At 35.7% G+C, this 27553-nt stretch overlaps 2 protein-coding genes across 7 annotated transcripts in view; both read right to left on the reverse strand.

The window, feature by feature from the left end:
* Window positions 1-9348, reverse strand: part of LOC127880509 (uncharacterized) — a 207025-nt gene extending 197677 nt beyond the window's left edge. Inside the window, exons 1-4 of one of the 3 annotated variants that reach the window (XR_008049557.1) lie at window positions 8808-9348; window positions 7423-8432; window positions 5712-6513; window positions 742-1500 (exon numbers count right to left, since the gene is read on the reverse strand). Coding sequence is in view for 1 of the 3 variants with exons in the window: in XM_052427818.1 (XP_052283778.1) it covers window positions 6149-6513; window positions 7423-8432; window positions 8808-9139 (1707 nt within the window). In the remaining 2 variants the exon portion in view is untranslated. Of the gene's footprint in view, window positions 1-741; window positions 1501-4424; window positions 6514-7422; window positions 8433-8807 lie in introns of those variants that run through there. The other 2 variants (XR_008049556.1, XM_052427818.1) reach the window with 2 other exon arrangements.
* The window catches only part of LOC127880525 (centromere protein P-like), a 56535-nt gene that overhangs the window by 22595 nt on the left and 6387 nt on the right, over window positions 1-27553 (reverse strand). For all 4 annotated transcript variants that reach the window (XM_052427838.1, XM_052427840.1, XM_052427839.1 and 1 more), the window contains exons 3-4: window positions 24139-24214; window positions 13613-13676 (exon numbers count right to left, since the gene is read on the reverse strand). In XM_052427838.1, coding sequence (XP_052283798.1) covers window positions 13613-13676; window positions 24139-24214 — 140 coding nt within the window. The remainder of the gene's footprint in view (window positions 1-13612; window positions 13677-24138; window positions 24215-27553) is intronic.

Consider the following 27553-nt stretch of genomic DNA (forward strand, 5'->3'; position numbering starts at 1 on the left):
TAGTCATACAAGATATACTGGCCCCACCCTCTGGCAGTAATGTTTTGAACTGACTGGAACCATTTTCAAACTTGACATTGACCTCAAGATAACAAAATAATTTCTTTTGCAAGTTTCATAATGATTGAGCAAAAATGTGTGACTTTCAAAGTGTTATAAATGTATTTAAAATTTATATCTGACCTAGTTTTTCACCCCCCATGGCAAGTATAGAACGCAGCCACGATATCACATAAACAAAATTTAATATAAATTGTTCTGACCAACTTTCAAGAAAATTGCTCAATATTATTGCCTCTTATGACAGTGTTCGCAATGTAAAATGTTTAAGATGGACATGTCATGGTACAAAAAGATTAATGAGATTCAAGCAATCAAGGTCAAATATGATTAAAATGAAACAGTTTGTGTTGTTTTATTAGTTTTAGCACTTTGTGATTTTCTGGAAAAAAAATTATAATGAGCTGATTTAATTAGTAATGGGAATAAATGAGTTATTATATATAAATAGAAATTATGGTGATTGTTCATGTTTGTGAAACATTGTCATCATAATCATCATCATCTTCATCATCACCATCATCATCATCATCATCATCATCATCATCATCATCATCATCATCATCATCATCATCATCATCATCATCATCATCATCATTATCCTGATCCTCCTCCTCTTCATCATCATCATCATCATCACCAATAACAACTTCATTTGAGACATCAAAAGAACAAATGTTGTGAGCCAGTTTCATTAAGAATGGGAAACAAGGGCTGTTTGTAAAACATGCATGCCCCCCATATGGGCTGTCAGTTGTAGGGGCAGCCATTGTGTGAATACGTTTTTTGTCACTTTGACCTTGATCTTTGACCTAGTGACCTGAAAATTAATAGGGGTCATCTGCCAGTCATGATCAATGTACCTATGAAGTTTCATGATCCTAGGCATAAGCATTCTTGAGTTTTCATCCAGAAACCATTTTACTATTTCGAGTCACAATGACCTTGACCTTTGACCTAGTGACCTGAAAATCAATAGTGGTCATCTGCCCGTCATGATCCATGTACCTATGAAGTTTCATGATCCTACGCGTAAGCATTCTTGAGTTATCATCCGGAAACCATTTCACTGTTTAGAGTCATTGTGACCTTGACCTTTGACCTAGTGACCTGAGTATCAATAGGGGTCATCTGCGAGTCATGATCATTGTACCTATGTTTCATGATCCTAGGCGTAAGCATTCTTGAGTTATCATCCGGAAACCATTTTACTAGTTCGAGTCACTGTGACCTTGACCTTTGACCTAGTGACCTGAAAATCAATAGGGGTCATCTGCCAGTCATGATCAATGTTCCTATGAAGTTTCATGATCCTAGGCCAAAGCATTCTTGAGTTATCATCCTGAAACCATTTCACTATTTTGAGTCACTGTGACCTTGACCTTTGACCTAGTGACCTGAAAATCAATAGGGGTCATCTGCCAGTCATGATCAATGTACCTATGAAGTTTCATGATCCTAGGCCTAAGCGTCCTTGAGTTATCATCCGGAAACCATCTAGTGGACGGACCGACGGACAGACCGACCAACATGTGCAAAACAATATAGCCCCTCTTCTTCGAAGGGGGGCAATCACCATCATCATCATCATTATCCTCATCCTCCTCTTCATCATCATCATCATCAATAACAACTTCATTTGAGATAGCAAAAGAACAAAGGTTGTGAGCCAGTTTCATTAAGAGTGGGAAACAAGGGCTGTTTGTAAAACATGCATGCCCCCCATATGGGCTGTCAGTTGTAGAGGCAGCCATTGTGTGAATATGTTTTTGGTCACTGTGACCTTGACCAAGTGACCTGAATATCAATAGGGGTCATCTGTCAGTCATGATCAATGTACCTATGAAGTTACATGATCCTAGGCCTAATTATTCTTGAGCTATCATCAGGAAACCATTTTACTGTTTCGAGTCACTGTGACCTTGACCTTTGACCTAGTGACCTGAAAATTAATAGGGGTCATCTGCCAGTCATGATCAATGTACCTAAGAAGTTTCATGATCCTAGGCATAAGCATTCTTCAGTTATCATCTGGAAACCATTTTACTATTTTGAGTCACTGTGACCTTGACCTTTGACCTAGTGACCTGAAAATAAAAAGGGGTCATCGGCCAGTCATGATCCATGTACCTATGAAGTTTCATGATCCTAGGCGTAAGCATTCTTGAGTTATCATCCGGAAACCATTTTACTGTTTCGAGTCACTGTGACCTTGACCTTTGACCGAGTGACCTGAAAATCAATAGGGGTCATCTGCGAGTCATGATTAATGTACCTATGAAGTTTCATGATCCTAGGCCTAAGCGTTCTTGAGTTATCATCCGAAAACCATCTGGTGGACAGACCGACGGACGGACGGACCGACGGACCGACCGACATGTGCAAAACAATATACCCCCTCTTCTATGAAGGGGGGGGATAAAAATGTGAGTTCTAGAGTGTAAACAAGGTTAATGTTAAATCTGATTGGCTAAACGTTTATTTATGCTCTTGTTTTAATTAACGTTATCATTACAATTTATGACACTGAACGACCTTTTCGTTCGGAAACTAAGGTCAAAGTTATATCTTTGTTTGTCTTGTTTTGTTTCTATTCACTATACTATAACAATCGCTTCATTTTCATTTAAGCAGAAAGGAACAATTTGTTGTTGGTGTTATATTTACAGACTATGTTACATGAGCCAAATAATACATGCACAATTTATTTTGGAGCACACGTTCTGAACTTTTTAATCTTTATTCAAATTATTAAAATAGTTTTAAATCATATGCAAAATAATTTGCAGATTAATATCAAAATACTTTAATTTGACCCGCTCTCTTGCTGTCCAAAATTGCAAGATGAATGTTTGCCATAACAATGTTTAACAAAATTACAGCCATGAAAAAAACAAGACAGTCTTCTGCAAGAAACAATACAATTATATATCCGTTAAAACTATTTAAAGTATGTTAGGAACATATTTATTGGAATTTATTGGAATGATGGCATAAATGAAACAATTAGAACTACCGTTATTTAATCAAAATCTTGTGCCCATCAACATTTTTTACGGAATTTTTAACATATTTTGTCATCTTTTCAAATATCATTAGATATGATTGCTTAAAAATCTTTAATGTTTTTTTATAGACTTAACTTATTTGTATAGTAAACAAGATGTGTTTGAATACACTATGCCCCCCAGCATGACAAATATGAAGTTGCTATGTAGTGTATATTAAATGAGCGATTTTGACCCATACATTTGACCTTTGACCATGAAGGATGACCTTGACCTTGAAGGATGACCTTGACCTTTCACCATTCAAAATGTGCAGCTCAATGAGATACACATGCATGCCAAATATGAAGTTGCTATGTTCAATATTGCAAAAGTTATGGCAAATGTTTGACATACTATGTACAATAGTTAAAAAGGTACAGGCATTTTTAAGCATATGACCTTGAAGGATGACCGTAACATGTCACCGATTAATACTTTCAGCTGTTTGAGTATCACATTAAAATATTAAGTATTTGTATAAAGTGGTACTGACATTTTGGCATATTTAAAATGAAAATTGACCTTTGTAAATGACCTTTAACCTTTCATGATGACCTTGACCTTAATATTGTACAAATTAAAATGTGCAGCTCCATATGCATTTGAGAAGTCGTTACGAAGTTACAGTGTATAGTAAATGAATTTTGACCCATGTATTTGACCTTTGACCTTGAAGGATGACCTTGACCTTGAAGGATGACCTTGACCTTTCACCACTCAAAATGTGCAGTTCCAGGAGATACAAATGCATGCCAAATTTGAAGTTTCTATGTTCAATATTGCAAAAGTCATGGCAAATGTTAAAGTTTGACGCAAACCAACAAACAAACCAACAGACAGGGCAAAAACAATAAAAGTTGAACAAATAAAAAACTGACGTTGCCTGTATTTGAACCAGTGTGGTCAGGATTTGTAAGGGTATGCGCTACCATGTGCCAAGCTAACTAACATAACCTGTTGCTAAACATATTACCCATTGTAAAAGTTATTTTGCTTTTGCCAATAATAAAATTGTTTTACGAAATGAAATTTGTTTTATTGTCTAAGAAAGTTTTTCACTAAAAATGGTCTTAGAAAAATTCACTAAGAATAGTCTTAGAAAAATTCTTAGAAGAAAATCTTCGCAAAAAAAGTTTCTTAGAGACAAATTTTAAGAATTAGAAAATTATGCTTTAATTATCTGATCCATTTTGTCTGCCAACATCCAACATCCAGGCATTTTTACCCCTTGATAAGCATGCAATAGACTGCGAGATGTGTTTCTGATTTGTAGTTCAATAGTTGATTAGCTAAAGCCAATGAACTAAAAATGGCACAAATACCATTATTTTTATTGAAAAACAGCAATACATCAATGACAGAAACATAATTTTCCTAATTGCTTTAGGATAATGAAACATATTTAGAATATATGCATTCACTTAACATAATAAATGTATATTTATTATAACATTTGTTAAGTGACAAACAATACCTGACAAAAAACACACACAAAAACTAATCAGAATCAACATAGAAAATTGTAGTGCTGCAACAATATACCGGTATATCGGTATATATCGCAATACGCAATCAGCATATTGTATTGCGATACGATGTTCATCATACCGGTACAAAAAATTTACAAAAATTCATTCACATTTCGTCCAGAAAAGCCATCCGAAATAATGATAACAAGGTAAACAAAACAAAGCAGTGTAAATATTTTTTTTCGTAAAAATAGCATTCTGAAAAGTATATTATACGGAGTAACGTTGTTACATCGGAGCATTCGTTCGATGCTTTTGAACAGATTATCGTTGAATTAATTGCGCACAGCTGTAAATGTTTTGTTCGATTCTGAATTGAGCATTATTAAATTTGTAATCCAAATTTTGGAAATATGCTCAAAAATTTTAATGCTAATGCGACAATAAAAATTTAAAGCGTCAAATAAAAAGTGCTTTATCCTTTGTCTCAATAAAAAGCGAGCGAAAATTATACAGACATGTAGAACGTCGCATGGACAGTATGGGTGTATTTTGTGTTGTATAAAAATGGGAACATCACGTCAGGTGAATTACGCGTGTTCAGTGGAAAAAAACGCCCGGGTTGGACGTTATTTCATCACATCTTTAAATAGTTACAAATGCCAAAATGTATTTGATACTTAAGAAAAGTTGCAAATGTTTGTGTTTCTTGTTATTCTTGAGCACATGTACCGGTATATAGTAAATATTTACCAAAATTTGCTTTAAAACTGTAATATACGGGATTATCGGGTAATTGGCAAGTTATAATTTTGGTAATAGTTAGCAATATATTGCGATATATTGCAATACGGGTTTTTGAACTGACAATATATTGCAATACGTTTTTTGGCGTATTGTTGCAGCACTAGAAAATTGTCATACATGATCGTTTTAAATGGTACAATCTCTAAGGTGCATTAAAACAACTCATTTAACAAGAGCTGTTTGTAAAACATGCATGCCCCCCATATGGGCTGTCAGTTGTAGTGGCAGCCATTGTGTAAATACGTTTTTTGTCACTGTGACATTGACCTTTGACCTAGTGACCTGAAAATCAATAGGGATCATCTGCCAGTCATGATCAATGTACCTATGAAGTTTCATGATCCTAGGCCTAAGCATTCTTCAGTTATCATCCGGAAAACATTTTACTATTTTGAGTCACTGTGACCTTGACCTTTGACCTAGTGATCTGAAAATCAAAAGAGGTCATCTGCCAGTCATGATCAATGTACCTATGAAGTTTCATGATCCTAGGCCTAAGCGTTCTTGAGTTATCATCCGGAAACCATCTGGTGGACGGACCTCTGACGGACCGACCGACATGTGCAAAACAATATACCCCCTCTTCTTCGAAGGGGGGCATAAAAATATATATTATTAAATAGTTTATAATAAAAGAAAATGTAGAATTATGCTGTGCTTAACCTATATATAAACTGATATGACTAAATATGTCATTCAAAGAATAATTGGAAATTACATTTATAACCGTGTTTATATTGATGTTTTCATCCATTGAAAGAGCTATTGCAATTCAATAACAATGATTTTATTGTTCTCATGTTGTCCCACAATGATCTGGTGAATGTTGCTGTTGTAGCAGACAGATATTGGATTGCGAAGTCCATCTCTCTGTGAAGCCAGAGTTGCCAGTTTCTTTTTACCCTCGTGATCCACCTGTAATACAGTATTGTATGCACAGCAAAGGACTTGTCCATCAGGAGTGACATGGACACCACGTGGAATTGCTAGTTCAGGAACGAAGAAGGTAGATATCAGGCTGCCGTCTGTGGCCAGTGTGAGGAGAGCGGACTTGTTGAAGTGCATAGATTCATAGACTGAAGTAACATAGATCCTGTCACCGGCAGGACTCAATGCACATTTGAACACTACAATACATAGAACATGTTTAGGATTTACAGATGAGAATTAAAGACATGAACATTTTAAGAATTATCTAATAATAATCTCATAAAAGTCCCTTTGTGTTGTTAATATCCACAGTAGTGATAATATTTTATGTTGTCATGTAGGTACAGTCAATTTTGTATTAAGAGACCACAAAAGGGAGTAACCAAAAGTGGTCTCTTAATAAAATGGTCCTTAAAACAAAGACGAATCCAGACTCAATTCAATTATTCATCTTCACTTTCAAATTCATATACTGATTCTGTGACACAAACTTCTTGTTTAACTTTAAATTATATAAAATAATCCAGATATAAGTTTATTTAAACATAGTATGACCTTGCAATTTTATAACTAGCAGTAATCTAACAAAACACTGTTGCCGTTTTTTACTATAAATGTGTTTTAAGAATTTTGTTAACACAAACGTTCGCCTTTTTTTAATGTACAGGAAGTTGGTATATCGGAACTACTTGACCTTTCATGGAAAGTGAGTTAGACAAAGGAAGCCTATTTTATCGGTGAGTTGTTTTATGGCTTCTTGACAGGAAGTAGCTTTCCTTTGATTATGTCAACCTAACGATAAATCTGCGATCAAGTTAGTCCCTAAACCATCGACAGATTTTCAAATTTTACCATCACATGGTCTTTAAATCCAATATTAGGACATTAAAATACTCGGAAATCAGCGGTCTCTAGTCCCGTAAGACAAAAGTCACTTAATACAATATCAAAATAGAGTGAAAACGCTCGTGGGGAATTCACGCTCGTGGGGAATTCAAAGTGGTTGCATAAGACAAATGTCACTTAATTCAAGTGGTCGCATCCACAAAATTGACTGTATATGCATGTGTTTACCATGAGCTCAATTCTCAGATATATTTACATACCTTTCCATGGTGAATTTATATCTCCTTTATAAAGCTTTTTCACAAGGTTCCCAGTCAGGGTGTAGTGGTAGAGTGCAGTGCGATCGGTGATATACAATCCTCCCTGATGATGGGCAATGCCAACAGCAGCATGTGGCAACTGTAACTTCCTTCCATTCACCAGCTGCCCATTGCTTACAGACATAAACTGCACTTCGGCACCATCAAGAGTCACAGCCACTTCACTTGCTGTGATTTGGCAAATGTCCAATGGAGAACTAGGCATATCACAGTGACTGGAAACCTTGTAATTCTTGTCCAACAGTTTCACTTTCTTATTAGAGTGATCTGCAACAATGATATAACCACTAGAAAGGCTGCAAATGCCTCTGATAGAGCAATTAGGACTTGTGTCATTTGATATTTTCACATTATACTCAGATTTACTCTTTACAGTCAACACCTGGTCTGGATTTTTCTTAAGTTTCAGAGACTGCATACTGTCTACAATCCTTCCAAGATCAGACTGTTGAGACAGGTACTGCTCAATATCGCTGTTTGCCTTGAATATTATTGAACTCTGAACCTTCACTGGGTTCTCCTTCAGATATCTCTCAGACTCTTGTATCTTATCCAGACATTTCCTGCTGGCTATGAACTCTATGTCTTGAATGCTCTTATCACAAAGGCCCTGTACAGCATCACTGAGTTGTTGCAGTTCATCCTTCAGTCTGCCACAGCTGTCCACATCTTTCTTAAGAGAGGTTTGCAATGTGGTCCTTATTTCATCCAGTTCTTTCAATGTTGTATTTTCTAGTTCCTCAAGAGCTGCATTTAATTTCTTACGCTGGTTTCTGATTTCTTGCAGTTTTTCACTATATGATCGGTCAATGGACAGAATGCTGGTCTCTTGTTCTCTCTTAAACTTATTTAGATCAGCAATAATTGATTGAATTTTTTTTGACAACGGCTGCATATCCACAGACAGCGTTTTGACTGATTCCGAAATTAGAGCCAAATTTGTACACTGTCTGAAATAGGATAATGAAATATAATTAAAAATCATCACTATGCCGTATAAAATTGAAAAGCACTATTTAGAAAACATTTTAAGCCTAATTTAGTTTCAAATAGTCTCCTACCGAAACCATTGTCAAGTGTGCATTGCAAACAATAAGTGCCCCATTTTGTAATCTAGATGTCTAGCAATAATGACCTCAAATATCATACTACATGTATCAACATGTAAAAGTTTAGAACAACTCATATAATGTTTTAAACAACTGAACTATGGAACTGCTACATAAATAAGATACTAGTATGTGATCAATGAAAGTGATAACAACCTACTTTTAAACCTGTGATCACTTTAAATACATGTTAGTTTATGATTGAGAGTCACATACCTGTGATTCAGTAAAACACAATCCGAGCAGCACAGCTGACTGTGGTCGTGGCAGAACATTTTCAGTTTCTTGTTGTTGTGAACATCACATTTCAGTAGCAAATCCTCAAATGCCTTTTCAAGAGGCCATTTATTTGTTTCTCTTCTTCCATATGTCACATGGTTTACAAATACTTGATTGTGATGATAAAGGCATTTTTCGCAAAAACACTTGAAACATGTTTCACAAAAAAAGTCAGCACTTTTTTCTATATTTTGACTTAGGCATCCAACACAGGAATAGTCTTTCACTGAATCTGAACTTTTATGAACTGAATCTACAGAACTTGCCATTTTCAAAAGGTATTGTGAACTGGTCTGTGATTTAAAAGTTGCGAATTCACTGTTATTTTGACTACTTTAAGAAAATAAAATGAGCGTTTTCAAAACCAGAAAGCTAAATTACAGACACAGTTTTAGAAAGTATTATAATAACTAAGTTACTTAACTTAAAACTGACAAAAAGGCTGAATTACGAAAGCTTTTTAAGCTCACAACCCACTTTAAATACACACTGAAGAACAAGTCCATAGTCCAAGTTACAAACAGATCTTGTACATAAATCAATTTGCTGATAACAGGTTTACGATAAACCACTTTCTGAAAATGGGTTAAACTTGATACATGTATTCAGTTAAAGGGACTTATTCACTGATTTTCATATTTTTAAAAATGTCAATTGATTTACATTTCAACATATATAACAATGTTTGAAAAGCAATAAATAATTATAAAATCAAGAACAAGAGGATGTATTTGTCAGAAACACAATGCCCCCTACTGCGCCGCTTTGAAGTCATATATTTTACCTTTGACCTTGAAGCATGACCTTGACCTTGACCTTTCACCACTCAGAATGTGCAGCTCCATGAGATACACATGCATGCCAAATATCAAGTTGCTATCTTCAATATTGCAAAAGTTATGGGCAATGTTAAAGTTTTCGGACAGACGGACTGACTGACGGACAGTTCAACTGCTATATGCCACCCTACCGAGAGCATAAAAACTTGTTTCTGTTATTATGTTACTAATAAAATAAAATAAACAAGAGATGTGTTTGTCAGAAACACAATGCCATCTACTGCGCCGTTTTGAAGACACATATTTGACCTTTGACCTTGAAGGATGACCTTGACCTTTCACCACTCAAAATGTACAGCTCCATGAGATACACATGCATGCCAAATAACAAGTTGCAATCTTCAATATTGCAAAAGTTATGGGCAATGTTAAAGTTTTCAGACGGACGGACAGACTGACTGACGGACAGATCAACTGCTATATACCACCCTACTGGGGGCATAAAATTGTCCTGGGCAAAACCAGTACTTAGTGAATTAAGAAGATCCTGAGAAAGAACCCAGAGTGTGAATCGATTCTCTGACCTCCTGATTGCTTAGCAGACTCCAGACCCGCTACGCCACAGACAGTTAACTTTTAAAGTAAAGTGTTGTTCTGATTATATTCACGACCTGAATTTGCAAACATACATGAATCCTAGTTTTGCCACAACACATATCAGAAAATATCACAATACTTTTGAGAGCATGGTTGATTGAACTTGTAATGCACAATCACAAAGATAGCAGATTTGATTTGTTTTTAATCTTACATACTGCTCGACAAAACAAAACGATGTTTGTGAAACACAATGCCCCCTACTGCGCCTCTTTGAAGCCATATATTTGACCTGATCTTGAAGGATGACCTTGACCTTTCACCACTCAAAATGTGCAGCTCCATGAGATAGACATGCAAGCCAAATATCAAGTTGCTATCTTCAATATTGCAAAAGTTATGACCAAGGTTAAGTTTTTCGACACACACATACAATGACAGACAGACAGGCCAAAAACAATAAACCCCGATCATTCGATCAGGGGGCATAAAAAATGTCTCAAGCAAGCCTTTATTAAACTGAAGGTCACAGCAAAGCCTAGGTGAGAAGAAGGAGCCTTCAACATGTTGATTTTTTATTAAATATAATGGTCGTCAAAACTTCACTACTACATTACTGTGCTTTTATTTTTTATCTAAACAAGAAATATTAAAATGCGTCTCATCCAGGTTTTTATGGCTTAAGAAATTAATTAACCCTTTGCATGCTGGGAAATTTGTCGTCTGCTAAAATGTCGTCTGCTGAATTTCTAAAATTAGCATTTTCTTCGATTTTTTTTCAAAGAATACTATCAGAATAGCAAACAGTTTGGATCCAGATGAGACGCCACGTTCTGTGGCATCTCATCTGGATCCAAACTGTTTGCAAAGGCCTTCAAAATTCGGTTCCCACACTGAAAGGGTTAACTATTATTCAAATAATGTTGAAATCCCAAGATAGGTTTAGCTACTTTGAGATACAGCGACCTTCACCTTAATCCAACTGGCAGCGAAAGGCCTCCCCATTTAGGCCTCCATGTTAACTTGTAACACAATTTTTAAAACAATGTCCTCAACTTATGAAGTGTGAAGATTTTTTCTATTTTTAAACACACTGACCTTGACACTACTGGTCACAAATGGAATGGAATGGACGCTAGGTTCTGTTTGTAATGAGGCAAGCGATTCACACAATTTCAGCGCAATACTTCCATCAAATCTCAAGTTACTGAACAGAAACTGTTTTTCTATTTTTAGTAACAGTGACAAAACGAGCCCCAAAAACAATCACTAACTTGGTCTCCACCAAAGCTTTCAATACCCAAATTTCCATCAAGATTGGTCATTGCCAACTCTCGTTATTAAAGTAAGTATGTCATTAAATGCTTTATATTGATAAATGTTAAAGTTAGATATAAAAGCTCAAGTAAAAATCAAGAATAACATTAAAAAAAGAAAAAACAAGAGCACCGCCTTGCGGGTGCAGACCGCTCATCTATTTTCTTTTAAAAGGTGAAGGTACTCTCATTTTCAATCACAAAGGAGAGAGGGGTGGAGTGAAGAGGGGTGTATAGTGTGGGGGCGTAGACCTTTTCGGGGGGGGGGGGGGGGAGTCTATTGTGGTATGTCAGGTAAGAGTAGTTTTGTCAAAGTATCAATCAAATCTAATCATAAATAAAGAAGTTATGGCATTTTTAGCAACATTTAATAATTTGACCTTGAGAGTCAAGGTCATTCAAAGGTCAAGATAAAATTCAACTTGCCAGGTACAGTAACCTCATGTTAGCATGAAAGTGTTTGAAGTTTGAAAGCCTTGATACTTAAGAAGTAAAGTGGATCGAAACACAAAATTTAACCATAATCAAAGTTACTAAGTCAAAAAAGGGCCATAATTCCGTAAAAATGACAACCAGAGTTATGCAACTTGTCCTTTTAATGTACCCTTATGATAGTTTGCGAGTGTTCCAAGTATGAAAGCAATATCTATGATACTTTAGGGGTAAAGTAGACCAAAACACAAAACTTAACCAAATTTTCAATTTTCTAAGTATAAAGGGCCCATAATTCCGTCCAAATGCCAGTCAGAGTTACATAACTTTGCCTGCACAGTCCCCTTATGATAGTTAATAAGTGTTGCAAGTATGAAAGCAATAGCTTTGATACTGTAGGAATAAAGTGGACCTAAACACAAAACTTAAACAAATTTTCAATTTTCTAAGTATAAAAAGGGCACATAATTCTGTCAAAATGCCAGTCAGAGTTACATTACTTTGCCTGCACAGTCCCCTTATGATATTTAGTAAGTGTTGCAAGTATGAAAGCAATAGCTTTGATACTTACGGAATAAAATGGACCTAAACACAAAACTTAACCAAAATTTTCAATTTTCTAAGTATAAAAAGGGCACATAATTCTGTCAAAATGCAGGCCAGAGTTATCTTACTTTGCCTGCCCAGTCCCCTCATGATAGTAAGTAAGTGTACCAAGTTTGAATGCAATAGCATTGATACTTTCTGAGAAAAGTGGACCTAATCGCAAAACTTAATCAAAATTTTCAATTTTCTAAGTATAAAAAGGGCACATAATTCTGTCAAAATGCACGCCAGAGTTATCTTACTTTGCCTGCCCAGTCCTCTCATGATAGTAAGTAAGTGTACCAAGTTTGAATGCAATAGCGAGAAAAGTGGACCTAAACGCAAAACTTAACCGGACGCCGACGCCAACGCCGACGCAGACGCCGACACCAACGCAGACACCGACGCCAAGGTGATGACAATAGCTCATAAATTTTTTTCAAAAAATAGATGAGCTAAAAAAGGTAACCCTCAGCAGGGCTCTAACCACTGACCCCTGGATTCCTGGAGTAAAAAGTCTCCCACTTGGACCACACGGTCATCCTTCCAGATAGAATATCAGTTGTATTTTATACTTTATATAAGCAATCTTCGTAGTTTCACAAAATAAAGACAACAACAGAACTCTCCAAATTATTAATTTGTTTCGCGTTGCAACGCTTTATAATTTTTGTTTTTTTTAAATCGTCAAAAGATGCATATAATGGCTATTTTAGAGCATGGTAAATGTTCAGTATAACTGTTTCCTCACAAATATCATAATGAAAACGTAAATTTGTGAATCTGAAACAACTTTTGTCAATTTTGTCAATTTACCCAAACGTGAAAAGGCCCCTTTAACCAAAAACCACCTGTTTGCATATCTTCTTTTTGTAACAAAACCTTTACCATCTAGCCAAAAATGAAATCCCATGCAAGGTCTGCATGTAAGTTTCTTAAAAAGCTTGTTACTATTTTTAGTCACAGTGACCTTGACTGTCTAGATGGTCAACATAGATTTGTATTTTTTTGAAAAACGTTATTTCAAACAAACCTTGAGAAAGTACTTCTGATAAACCACTGAAACGAAATGGTGAAAGGTCTCTCAAAATGGCAACCTGAAAGAAAGGTAGAACATTTACCAATGACAAACATCATTACATGTATTTATATACCAGTAATACAAGAATTGTTAAATACGGCCATGTTACAAAGCTATGCAATCAATTTAAAACAAATTGACATTAATCTGACAGCAAATACTTTATAGTGTAGCACCTATGCAAAATTGGCTAAGTTTTATTATGGTCACAAAACACTTATGTTGGCCGAGTTATTACACCTCTTATGCCTTTATGGACGCTGCCATAACTCAAGCCCTTTGATAGTTCAAGTATATTTGTCATCCAACTGAGAAATCAAGCAAAACAAGAGGGCCAAGATGGTCCTAGTTCGCTCACCTGAGAGGAGTCGCTTCATTCAATCTTTACCAAATGTCAAACTTGACCTAGATATTGTCCAGACAAACATCCTGGTCAAGTTTCATCATTATTCCATCTGCAAGTCATGATCAATGTACCTATGAAGTTTCATGATCTTAGGCGTAAGCAATCTTGAGTTATCATCCGGAAACCATTTTTCTAAGTTGAGTCACATTGAACTTGACAGCCATTGTGTGAATACGTTTTTTGGCACTGTGACCTTTACCTTTGACCTATTTGACCTATTGACCTGATAATCAATAGGGGTCATCTGCGAGTCATGATCAATGTACCTATGAAGTTGCATGATCATTGGCATAAGCGCTCTTGAGTTATCATCCAGAAACCATCTGGTGAACGGACAGACCAACATGAGCAAAACAATATACCCCCTCTTCTTCGATGGGGGGGGGGGGGGGCATAATGAGAAAACTTTCCCCCTCCCAGCAGCCATGTTATTTAACTGACCGGAACCATTTTTGAACTCAACTCTCGTATCAAGGAAACAAATGTTCTGAGCAAATGTCATGAAAATTGCACCAAAAATGTGACTTTCACTATATCGATACCGTCATTATAAAATGCCGGAGCTGCAAATTTTGACATTTTGGGGTTTTCCTGTTTTCCGAAGCTACGCATATTCCCGCTTCTTTCTGCCCGGTACCCATTCAAATAAACCAGTCAAAACTTGTAAAACTGAACATGTGAGAAATTGCTGGAACTCCATTGGCTAATTTTTCTATCATATAAAATACCGAAGCTGCACTGAATGCAGCTCTGGCATTTCCATGCGAAGAAAAGTCAACAACAAAATGCCTGACGGAAAAGTGTGCTGGTAAATCGACTCAAACACAAAGGTTAGTTGATTAAATAACTTGCTTTTATACTTTTTCATTAATATATGTATCCTTGATCCAGTATATGTTCTAGAAACCATGTTGTAAATCATATTCAGGCGAATAAGTGTCATTTAAAATGTCAGTCTGAAGAAGTCAAATCCATGCGCCAAAAAATAGACATAAACAATGAATATGCGATTGTTTTCAGATGTAAATTGTAATGTTATAATTTTGAAATAATTCTGCATGACACATGGCACAAACTTATTAATTAAACTGTGTTTTTAATTCAATTGTGTAGCTCCGGAATTTTATATTTTTATTTGAAAACGTCATACTGCATTTTCATATGTAGCTTCGGCATTTTATATAATATGGTTATCGCATCTGTTTGGGAAAATATTGTTTAAGACGAACTGTCGAGCTGCTCTAATCAACTTATTTTTATCATGTAATCCTTTCTTGTTTGATTTATTGTTGAAACTAAGCTTGTAATATGTACGGAAAGTTTATATCTATTTCAGATAACAAGTCCAATCATTTGCCCCCAACAAGATCGTACCAAAGTGGAGTGCACTCTTACCCAAGTAGATCTATTAATTTTCCTTCAATATTGGCACGTGAAAAGGTTCGCAAGTATGCAATATGTGTTTTTGCAATTTGGAAAAATTAGTGCACACTTTCTTTATGTGAAATAAAGAAGGATAAATATAAAGTAAACAATTAATCTACACACGTTTTGGTTTTTACTCTGTAATTCATTTGGATTCAATAAAAGACTGTGGAATATTTATTGTCTTTCATTATACATGTACAAGTACATATCACTGCATCTATTTTAATGTGATTATATTATAAACACTATGTGTATGTGATGTTAGAAATTTAGGCATATTGTTAAGATCCAAACTGCTAGACCTTTGATAGATCTATATTTTTCTACATCTCGATACAACGCAAAAGGGCAAATTGTCTACAGTAATACGATCGGGTGCATCCAAAAGATGAAGCTTAAATTCCGATAATCCGTAAACCACATAGAAAAAAATCATGTTTTGCACAAAAGGCTTCACTCGGTGCGACAGATTGCTTTAAGAATTCACACATCCCAGGTTTAAGTAAGCTATTGTACGAGTGGCAAACAGGTTGGGTTTGAATGTGATTCCTAGTAATCTAGCATCCAATTCATATCCAAGACATTTGCCTATGCTAGGGATAAAAAAAGTAAATTGATATGATAAGCGGAACCGAACCGAAACCGTATCGAATCGTTTAAACATAATACTTTATTGTTCAATATTATTAGAGTTGTATATAAATTGGATCCCGTTAAGACGCGGTGTAATTCAATGTCTCACCTTAGTCGGCGTTTCACTAGGCTCCAAGCTATGTACATCTCTGATAATATTGCATAATATGGTGGAAATAAAGACACAATTTCAATTTACCGGAACTTGAGTGGAACCGGAACGGAACCAGTAATCACATAAATTTAATAATGCGCAGTACTGTAGCAGTGAGCGGATTTATATCACATTAATTGTATCTTGTTATTTTTGCTGCAGGTTACCCATGAGTGGAGAAAGCGACACAGAAAGTGACTTTGAGACAAATTTGCAGATATATAAATGTCACATTTGCAATTTTAAACCAAACTTTGAGAATCTGATTCATATATTAGAACAGATTGTGGAGATTGGACCATACCTAATCAATTTGCCAAATGGTCAATTGTATGTCCGGTGTAAGTTTGATGACTGCGAGCGCTACTATCATTTGACATGCATTCATGAATCATTTCCGGACGAGTCGCTCAATTACGACCATCTAGACGATCTGCGTGAAAACGGGATACATTGCTCAAAGTGTGGGCCAGGACAAGAAATCATTAACTACTAATACCAAAACCTTAGGTTGAAAAATGGCAGGTTTTCGTGAAAATATGCTAGTTGAAATGGCTCTAAATAGTTTACAAAAAAACGTTCAGCATCAGCATGAAAATGAGACTGTGACAGCTAGTACATCAAGTGCAATCATAACCCCCAATATGATAGAAACTATAATTTAGATAAATCTACTGATGAATCCTTTGACGAATTAGATTTGCTTGACGACTTTGATGACACTGTCAAGGACCCAGACTGGACATTAAAACGGAAAAAAGATGATAACACCAGTGAAAGTGAAGCAGAAAATGAGGTAAATGAGGGTATAAATCCCAACAATGTAGATATTGCAGATGAAGAAGTGGTTGGTACATCAAAAGAAGACTAACATGTATAAGCAAAGTCTAAAAACCAGGCTGAACGAAATAAGTTGCTGCGAATGCAGGGTAAAAAGTATCATGGATATAAAAAGGACGAACAGGGGAAATCAAAATACTGTAAAAGTCGTGCAGACGGAGTTATGTCTCTAAGATGTTGTACAAATCGTTGCAATAAAGGTTGGGGTGGACGCCAATGCTCTAAAGTAGATGACGATGCAAGGCATGACATATTCAGCACATTTTGGAACAACATGTCATGGAGTGAAAAGAAGGTGTATGTGCTAAGTCTTGTTACAAAGAAAAACATATCTAGATGTACAACGGAATCTCTAGGCAGTAGGAGAACATTCTCATACTCTTACGCATTAAGAGTTAATGAACAGAGATTTGTTGTTTGTAAGTCCTTGCTCTTAGCTACTCTGTCCCTAAAGGAGGATACCATGTACAACTGGCTTGCTGAAGAAGATTCCGACACCAACGCCAAGTAAACCTCGTGCTAATAATGAAAACACACAGGCAAGAGAATCAGCTGTGCATTATCTCAACGAGATGCCCAGAATGCCGTCTCAATATTGTAGATCCCGAACCTCAAAACTTTATTTAGAAACTGAGTTCTCAAGTTTGTCCGAGTTGTATCAACATTACAAACATAGTACACTTGAAAGATCTGAGCCAATCTTTTGCAGGACCCAATTCAATAAGCTATTCTCTGAAATGAAGTTGGCTTTCTATAAACTAGGGATGGCATCGAATACCAATATCGGTATTCGAATGTTCGCAAATTCATTCAATCGAATATTCGAATATTCGCTTAAAACGGCTGGATTGATTTTACCTTGTTATGTATTAATTTCCATTGGTTTGTAAGTTATATCCGTTTGCTAAATACGAGGCTGTTTATTAACGTTGCAATCGAATAATTGTATCACTGTCGACTAATACTATGACCGATACTGTGATCGGGCACAAATAGAATGAAAAACATCGTGTCATAGAATTTTATTTTTTCGGCGTTAGCTGTATACGCCAGCTTTTCACCTTAGCCTGACCTTTGTTAGCGTCCAATAGAATTCAAACTTCCCGCGTGTTCAGCATGAAACAATTTTATATCTAATTAAAAGGCTTAATAGATAGAACAGTTTTACACTCAATCTCGACATCATTACAGTTTGTGCGTCCACCTTTTATTTTCAGAAGATTTTCAGCGCGAGAACGTTTGCATTTAAAGGCTATGTTCTCATATTTAGTATTAACTTCCATATTCCTGTCAACATGTTAACATGTTTAAGTATAGAGAGCAGTGGAAGCGAAGACTCACTTTAATGCATTGCATTTCAACTCGCGAGGTATATCGGGTCAATTTGCGGCCACTGTGTGTGAATGTCAGAGTTTACATACAGGTCATCGCTGCGTCTCTACCCTATGTGCTGATCGGAGTTCGCGGCCAGGAAAATAATCGTTACATAATAAAGACGCTATAGAGTGAACTAGGTGAACTGGAATTTTCTTTAGACCAGACAGATGTTAAATGAAGATATCCAGCGATATCATATGGTATGTCAATAATAGATTCTTAATGTGTTTTACAACAATACCATGATAAATATTATTTTTAATTAATTTAACAAGAATTATGCCATCATATTGACTTATGAATTAAGCATGAGCGCAATGATTCTCGATACTGTTAATAATCGAATCAAATAGCAACGCCAGACAAACCACTAAAACAGGTTTGTTCGAAGAACTCGCGTATAAATATTTAAAATATGTACGGATACTTCGTGTGTGGCTGGTTGACTCATATGTTTTAATTTCACTTCCATTCTTCTTTTGGTTTTCTGTTTTGTATCTATACATTTATGACCAGCAATATGTAATAATGTAAAATAAGCCGCGAAAACTCCGCGTATCATTCCGTACTGCTTTTGCTGCAGCTAAGAACTGCAAAGAAAAAGACATTCGCTATCTTTGATCTCATTCATTGAAGTCTTTACCTTTCATTAACTGCAACCACAATCAACGCCTTATATCTTTTTTAATGATATTTCTTGTTAATGATTCCACAGATTTGTAGCAGACCGCGCATATGTAAAACTAAGTTTACACACATTACACGTTGCGGTCTTCTTATCCACAGACCGTGTAAAGTATTCCATACTGCAGAAGGGGCTGGTGACATTTTCAGATTTGAATTATGATTCCTTGATGATTGTTTAATTAATACCATCTGTTACTTTTGAGTTATTCACATATTTAAATGTCTGTTCAAACTGTGATCACAAAGACTAAATTATTATTCGCAAGTAAATTGAAACCCATAATTGGTACCTAATTGACAAACAACAGTTCGGGCCCTTTCTTATATTTAGTATATTGCATTGCGCGATTTGAGTAATTCACACATTTTAATGGCTGTACATACTGTGATCACAAAACTTAATTATTATTCGCCAGTCAGTTGAAACCGTGAATTGGCACCCCATTGGCAAACAACAGTCGGGGCCTTTCTCAGAGCGTGTATATTGCATTGCGCAATCAACACTGATACGGGCCGCGTTATCAGTTTGACACAAAGAACGTCACGTCAAACATGTTACTCCCAAGTGATTTCGGTTGCTTTTTAGTAAGCGGTTCGCAGTTCATTAAATATTGGTGAAATTTCGTTTGGAAAAAAAATGCGAATATGCAAATATCATTTTTATTATTCGAATGCTGACCATTCAATCGAATATTTGATTATTCGAATAATTTTGCCATCCCTACTATAAACCCAAAAAGAACCAGTGCAACCTCTGTACAGGTTTCAAAAATAAAACTGTAGACCATGAAACATACTGTCAGCACATAATGCGTAAAACTGAAGCCGCACAAGAAAAACAAAATGACAAAGAAAAAGCTTCCACTGAGGGCAAACTTAAAGTAGTAACGATGGATTTGCAAAGTCTTCTTCTCTGCCCAAAGTTAGAGGCAAGTTGTTTGTTTTATAGAACAAAACTGTGTTGTCACAACTTTACATTCTTTGATCTGACTACAAAAAAGTAGTGTGCTACTTCTGGAATGAAACAGCTGCAGAACATTTGCATCATGTATCATTGACTACCTGAAAAACTTAGATCTAACAGGGATAAATAAAGTGATACTGTTCAGCGATGGCTGCACTTACCAAAATCGCAACATCACCCTGACTTGTGCCTTACTGCAGTTTGCAGTTACACATCAGATAGAAATTGAACAGAAATTTCTAGAGAAAGGACATACATACCTCGAGTGTGATAGCATACATGCCACAATAGGAAGAAAGATCAAGAAAAAAGATGTGTATGTACCCCAGACGTATGTTTAGCTTATCAGAGATTCAAGAGCAGATAGTAATAATCCATACATCGTCAAGTACGTTGATCACCAGTTCTTCAGGGACTATTCAAACCAAAGCTACTACATCAGCATAAGACCAGGACATGGTGTGGGGACTCCAGTAGTCTCAGATATTCGTGTGCTGAAATATACTGTCAAGGGCGACATAATGTATTAGCTTAACTACAGTGATGGTGATTTCCGTGAAATACGTAAGTCAAGAATTACCTCACCATCATTTGACGAAAGCGCTCCACCGCTGCGCGTTAGGCCATTGCCACTTAAACAGTCAAAGTATCGACATCTGCAGCAAATCAAAGAAGTAATCCTAAAAGATTACCATGCATATTATGATGAGTTGCCGCATGCTGAGTGACGAAGACACGTGCTATATGGTTGCGTTAACTTTTAAACTGCATCATATCGGCAATGCCTACTCCGAATGACTGCTCTGAATTCAAACACTTCGTGAAAGTTTATGATGGTTTGCCATCAATGTTCCATATTTTTTCAAAGCTATTGGAATTCTTAACAAAACTTTAATGCATTGCTGGCAGCTGTGAGTAACGTTACCATGGTTGTGTAATAAGGTGATAAAAACTTCTTTTATGTAACAAAAAACAATTGTTATACCGGTATAAATACATGTACCAGTATAACATTATAACTATACACAAACAAACAGTTTTGAAAAAGCCACAAACAAATAAAAGTTTTAGATAAAACTCAAGATGTTTGCCACCAATACTTCGTTTTTAAATAATATAAATGTTGGTTGCATTTCTAATAGTTAATTGTGTTTGATCTTGTTGGTAAATGTATTAAATGTGTTAATTATTTTCTTAAGGAATTCCTTTTCTTTAATACACAACATTGAAGTAAAAACATAAGTATTGTGTAAGAAAAGGAATACCTTTAGAACACTATTCACAAGATACATTTTTAAATACATTGTAAACATATATCAGACAAGAGTATTAAGAAAAAGTAATACAAATATTGATTTTAATAGTTCATTGTGTTTAATGGGGTTGGTAAATCTATTTAATTTGTGAAAATTGTTATTCCTTTTCTTTAATACACAATTCTAAAAAAGTAAGTTTTGTGTATTAAAGAAAATGAATACCCTTAGAGCAGTTTTCACAAGACAAGAAATATAAATATTTGTTTCATAGTTAATAGTTTATTGTGTTTCATTGTTAATAGTTTACTGTGTTTCATCATGTTGGTTAATCCGAATGTATTTGATTGTTTTGCCCGTTTAATAATAATTACCATGTTTTTCTGTATTTCTTTTAACAATAAATATGTTCACATAAACTCTTGTTTTTATTAAAATACCTGCTATAATCATACAATATTAATCCTCCTGCACTGGTTATTTTGCGAACAAACAATTTCTTGTCTTAAAAGTAAAGTTAAATAAAGGTCAATTTAACTTGGGATCAACGCTGTTTGTGTAGATTAGTTTTAACCTGTAGGACTAGAGTTAGTGATGCTCAATGGGTCATTGTCGACCTGAAATGGCCCACAAGTCGCCTGGGGGTGACTCGAAGCCGATTCTTGTCACCCTAGGGTTACTTCAAGCTGACGCTAGTCACCCACAGGTGACATGAAGCCGATTGTAGTCATCCAGGGATGACATGAAGCCAATTCTTGTCAATCAGGTTTGTCACACTCGAAATCGGCATAAAGTCATCATCGGCAACAATTTTACTTTTTCAACAAAATAATACATGATTAGGGAGTCATATGCTAGGGACTTTGTGTAATAATACTACAAAAACGAAAGTAGAGCTAAATGTATAAAACAACTAAGCCATAATAGCCTATAAAAGATACCTGGATGCGGTGCCGTTTGATTAAAAAAAAAATACACGGATGACTAGAAGCCGATTCATGTCAGCCTGGCCTGGGATGACATAAAGCCGATTCTAGTCACCTGGGGGGGTGACTAGCGTCGGCTTGAAGTCACTCCATGGTCACATGAAATGGCGTCTAGTCACCCCTGGGTGACTTGTAAGCCATTTCAGGTCGACAATGACCCAACGAGAGTTAGTAAGTTAAACGCTATGAAAGCAATATGGTGTAGGACAATTTAGCTACCTCTTTGCAGTCAATTTATTGGTAAATCTTTGGAGTTTCTATATATCGACCTTATAATTATACAGGAGGAAGTTCTGGCAAACATCTCTTAAAACGTTTTTAAGTATAAGTTTTCAAATGAAATATACATCAATTTATTTCCTGTTTTGAATAATCGCTTCTGAAAAAATTGATTGTAGTAAAACTGTTCTTACGAGAATTCATATTTCAATGTCATCTGCTATAACCAAAGGTGACACTAAGAGATCACTTCCCCTAGCGTCTGCACATATGTCTGTATGTCTGTCTGCTTGTCACACCTTATATTTGCTTGTTATTTCTTAATATAGAAATAATATTACTGTAACAACTATGCAAAATTCATGCAAGTAGTGTTTTTTTTCGTAATAATACTCAAGATGTCATTAGAAAATGCTGTACCTGCAGAAGCACTGTTCATTAAAAACCGAACCTGCATTAGAATGCCGCAACTATCAGGCCACTATTAATAAAGTGCCGAACCTGCCTTATTTATGAATAAACTGTATGCCATTATAATATTACTTAACTCATAAAAAATGTGTTATGTTTTAATGTATTTTCGTGAAAAAAAGTTTTTAAATGCATGTCTGTATTTTAAAAGAAACGTTTTTTTCATTCTCCTGAAAAGTTGCTTTTTTTGCAGCTCCGGCATTTTATAACGACGGTATCGAATTATACTTTTAGAGAAAAATGCCCCGCCCACTGGCAGCCATGTTTTTTCACCCATCCCGACCATTTTCAAAGTAATCCTAGATATCAATAAAACCAATGTTTTGACCAACTTTCATGATGATTTGGCAAAAAATGTGACTTCTAGAGTGTTTACAAGGTTTCTCTATAGCCAAATAGGGAAAACTGCCACTATATACATATACAGAAAAATGCCCCGCCAACTGGCGGCCATGTTTTTTCACCGATCTCGACCATTTTCGAACTCGTCCGAGACATCAATTTTACCAATGTTTTGACAAACTTTCATGATGATTGGGCAAAAATTGTGACTTCTAGAGTGTTTACAAGGTTTCTCTATAGCCAAATAAGGAAAACTGCCCCGCCCACGGATCGGAACCACTTTTGAACTCAACCAAGATATCATTAGACAAACATTTTGACAAAGTTACATGAAGATTGGGCATGAAATGTGACTTCTACAGTGTTTACAAGGTTTTTCTTTTTTTTGACCTAGTGACCCAGTTTTTGACCCGGCACAACCCAGTTTCGAACTCGGCCGAGTTTTCATTGGGACCAAGTTTCATGAAGATGGGACAAGAAATGTGGCCTATAGAGTGTTTACGAGCAAATGTTTACGGACGGACGGACGGACGGACATACGACAGACAAAGACCGGTCACAAAAGCTCACCTGAGCAATCAGGTTAGCTAAAAAGTTTTACTGTTGTAAAAAAATGTTTATGGTAACAAGAATTAAAGTGTGGATCACCTATGCTGTTTGTTCCACATAAATAAATATAAAAAATCTACATAATATATGCATAATATACTCAACAGACCTGCTGCTGTAAGGATTCAATTGTTTTATGTGTTTCACTATCTTCTTTATCTTCATGATAGGGCAGGTGTTTTTGTCTGAAATTGTTTGTAAAAATAATTATGCACTTAATAATTGATACAAAATACATCGCAGGGAAGAATACATGATTTGGAACAAACATCAAATAAATGGTGACTATAGAGCTCGTACAACTAATAATATCATTTTTGGCATAACTGTCTTTCCAAAGTTTTGACCCTTCTTAATACCCAACGAAATGTTGAATTTTTTTTTTGCTATGAGGCCTGAAAGAATTGATGGCATTTTTTTATTCGTTTAAAATATGTTAGCTAGCCTATCCAAAACAGAAAATGTTTCCTGCATGTTGTCTTGATATTTTTCTACTTTGTTTAATTTACATTTTTCAATAATGCAATTTAAAGATAATTCTGTGTTATATTTTGTGCTACAAAAAATTTCTACTCGCTGATAAAACATTATTTAAATTAGCCTCGCCATGGGAAAATGGGGCTTTAAGCCTTTATACATGTCTGTACAGGCTGATCAGGGAAAACACTTTCTGCTTCAAAGCAAAAATCCAGATAAGGCGGAAACGCACACTGCACAGGCTAATCTCAGAAGACACTTTACACATGCATGAAGAACGGGTTCCCCAGAGGAAGACTTAACCCTTTGCATGCTGGGAAATTTGTTGTCTGCTAAAATGTCGTCTGCTAAATTTCTAAAATTATCATTTTCTTCGATTTTTTTCAAAGAATACTATCAGAATAGTAAACAGTTTGGATCCTGATGAGACGCCACGTTCTGTGGCGTCTCATCTGGATCCAAACTGTTTGCAAAGACCTTCAAAATTCGGTTCCAGCACTGAAAGACTTAAATACAAGTTAAATGTCAGTTTCAGTTTCTGCGTTGTAATAAGAACACCTAGTAGGTCGTTATAAAGCACAGCATTGTGCCTTTCAAAGTATACATGTTTGTGACAGATATATATTATTGATTTTGGTCAATGTGTTTATATCAGGATTGTTTAAATATAATCATAAAAAAGGTTTTGTAAACATTACAATTTTTGTACACAATATTGGTTCAGCGAGTTTTTTCTTTCTTTATACGGTGCCGGAAACCGGCACTTTCCCAATTGGGATAAAACTACAAATTTCATAATTGCTGTAAGAAAAAATCCCAATTAGAGGTTTCCAACAAAAACAAAATTATTTTTTTTTAAGATAAGATTTAGTTTCCCTCTGCAGCTCCATGGCTTGAACCTAAGTAAATATAATATTGACAACTTGACAACACTTTGTTATCAATTTTAAATTATTTGGGAGCAAAAAATCTAATACACCAATTTCCTAATATGAAGAATTCATGGCACGAATTTTCCCAATTTCAGGTGTTTTTGCACATATTTTTCCCAATTGGGCTGGAACAGTTACTTTTCCCAATAGGGCAAAAAAAAAATCGCTGCGGTTTATAAAATGAACAATCAATTAAAACTGCATTAAGCTCCATTTTCTCAGAGCGCAGCTGAAATGGTATCCTGATATTGCAGGCCCCTTATTAATGCCCCTATATTGCCTTGCTAAACTTTCTTCAACAAAAGTTCTGTATCAGTAAACTACAATTTTTGAAATTCCTACAAACAGTGAAGGTCACAGTTAACATCTTCAGAACTGCCTTCAGGGCCCTCAATCCGTTTTAGGGGAAGCGGGTCGCTACCCATAGCAGGCGGAATTTTCGCGGCGTTTCCCTTATGGGGGGATTTTTTACTTACTCTCTAATTATAACATTTGTACATGTTTGCACTATATTGATTGCTTTTTTCATAATTTAGTATGTTTGACAAGATTAAATTAAAATAGAATTGAGATATAATAATCATGAGACACATATATGTATAAAAAAAAAATATATATTATTTTTATTTTTTTTAGGGGGAATTTTTCCCCCAAAAAGGGGAAAAAAGTATACTTTTCAGGGGGGGGGGGGCCAGATTGAGGGCCCTGACCTTAGTAACCTTATTCGCAGAAACCTTAGTAATGGAGTATTCTGATAACAGATCTTCATAAGACAACTTTGATTGAAAGTAATTATCACAGAATTTCATAAGATAGCTTAAATTTAAAGTAATTATCGCATATCTTCCTGAAACATACCTTTGATTTGAAGAATTATCACAGATCTTCATAAAACAACTTTGATTTGAAATTAGTTACTCTCTGCTTGTGAATCAGCATGCTATATCCCTTTTGAGTCGTGGGGTGGTCCTTTTCTTAGAGACCGCCATTTGTTAAAAAAATGTAAACAAACGCTCTAGCATAGACAAAAATCATAAGTAAAGAATTTTCTGTTACTAAGTAACAAACAAGAAACCGTCAGAGACGGGTGATGCTCCCCAAAGTTTTTTTTGTCACAATATTGCACTATATATTCAGATAAAAGTAAACGTCTTGAGGGGCATAACTTTGGACAAAGTAATACGATGGATGGTTTAGCAACTTAATAATGTCTAAGGGCCATAACTCTCTAAATAAATCATCTAACCAGAACCCACAAATAACATGCGCATCTCCTCAAGGTAGTTAAGCTTCCCATAAAGCTTCATTGAATTCCAGTCAGTAGTTGGGGAGAAATAGCCCAGACAAGAATTGCAATATATGTACAGTTTATAGAAAATTTAAAAGGGCCATAACTCTGTGAAAAATCATCCGACCATAATCGGCTGATAATATGCACATCTCCTGTTGGTAGTGAAGCTTCCCATAAAGTTTCATTGAATTCCCGTAATAAGTTGCTGAGAAATAGCTCGGACAAGAATTGCACTATATGTACAATGGAAATTTTCAAAGGGCCATAACTCTGTGAAAAATCATCAGACAAGAAGCGGCTGATAATATGCACATCTCCTCTTGGTAGTGAAGCTTCCAATAACGTTTCATTTAATTCCAGTAATAAGTCGCTGAGGAATCGCCCGGACAAGAATTGCACTATATGTACAGTTAATGGAAAATTTCAAAGGGCCATAAGTCTGTAAAAAATCATCGGACCATAACTGGCTGATAATATGCACATCTCCTCTTGGTAGTGAAGCTTCCCATAAAGTTTAATTGAATTCCGTTCATTAATTGCTGAGAAATAGCCCAAACAAAAATTGTGCACGGACGGACTGACACACGCACGGACAGACTAAGCGGCAACTATATGCTCCCCCAAAAAATTTTGGGGGAGCATAATAAGATACAGTGTTTGCATTTGATATGAATGTATCGAGTTATGCTGATTTACAATATTTACAGATTTTTTTGCATTTTCGAGCAGCAAAACAATGATGACTAAATTAAAACTTTTACCGAAACAAACTGCATCATGTGCGAATGTTCTATCAAGGGATTTCTCTGGTTCTCTATAACCAC

Source organism: Dreissena polymorpha, chromosome 5 (assembly GCF_020536995.1).
Source record: "Dreissena polymorpha isolate Duluth1 chromosome 5, UMN_Dpol_1.0, whole genome shotgun sequence".
Taxonomy (NCBI): domain Eukaryota; kingdom Metazoa; phylum Mollusca; class Bivalvia; order Myida; family Dreissenidae; genus Dreissena; species Dreissena polymorpha.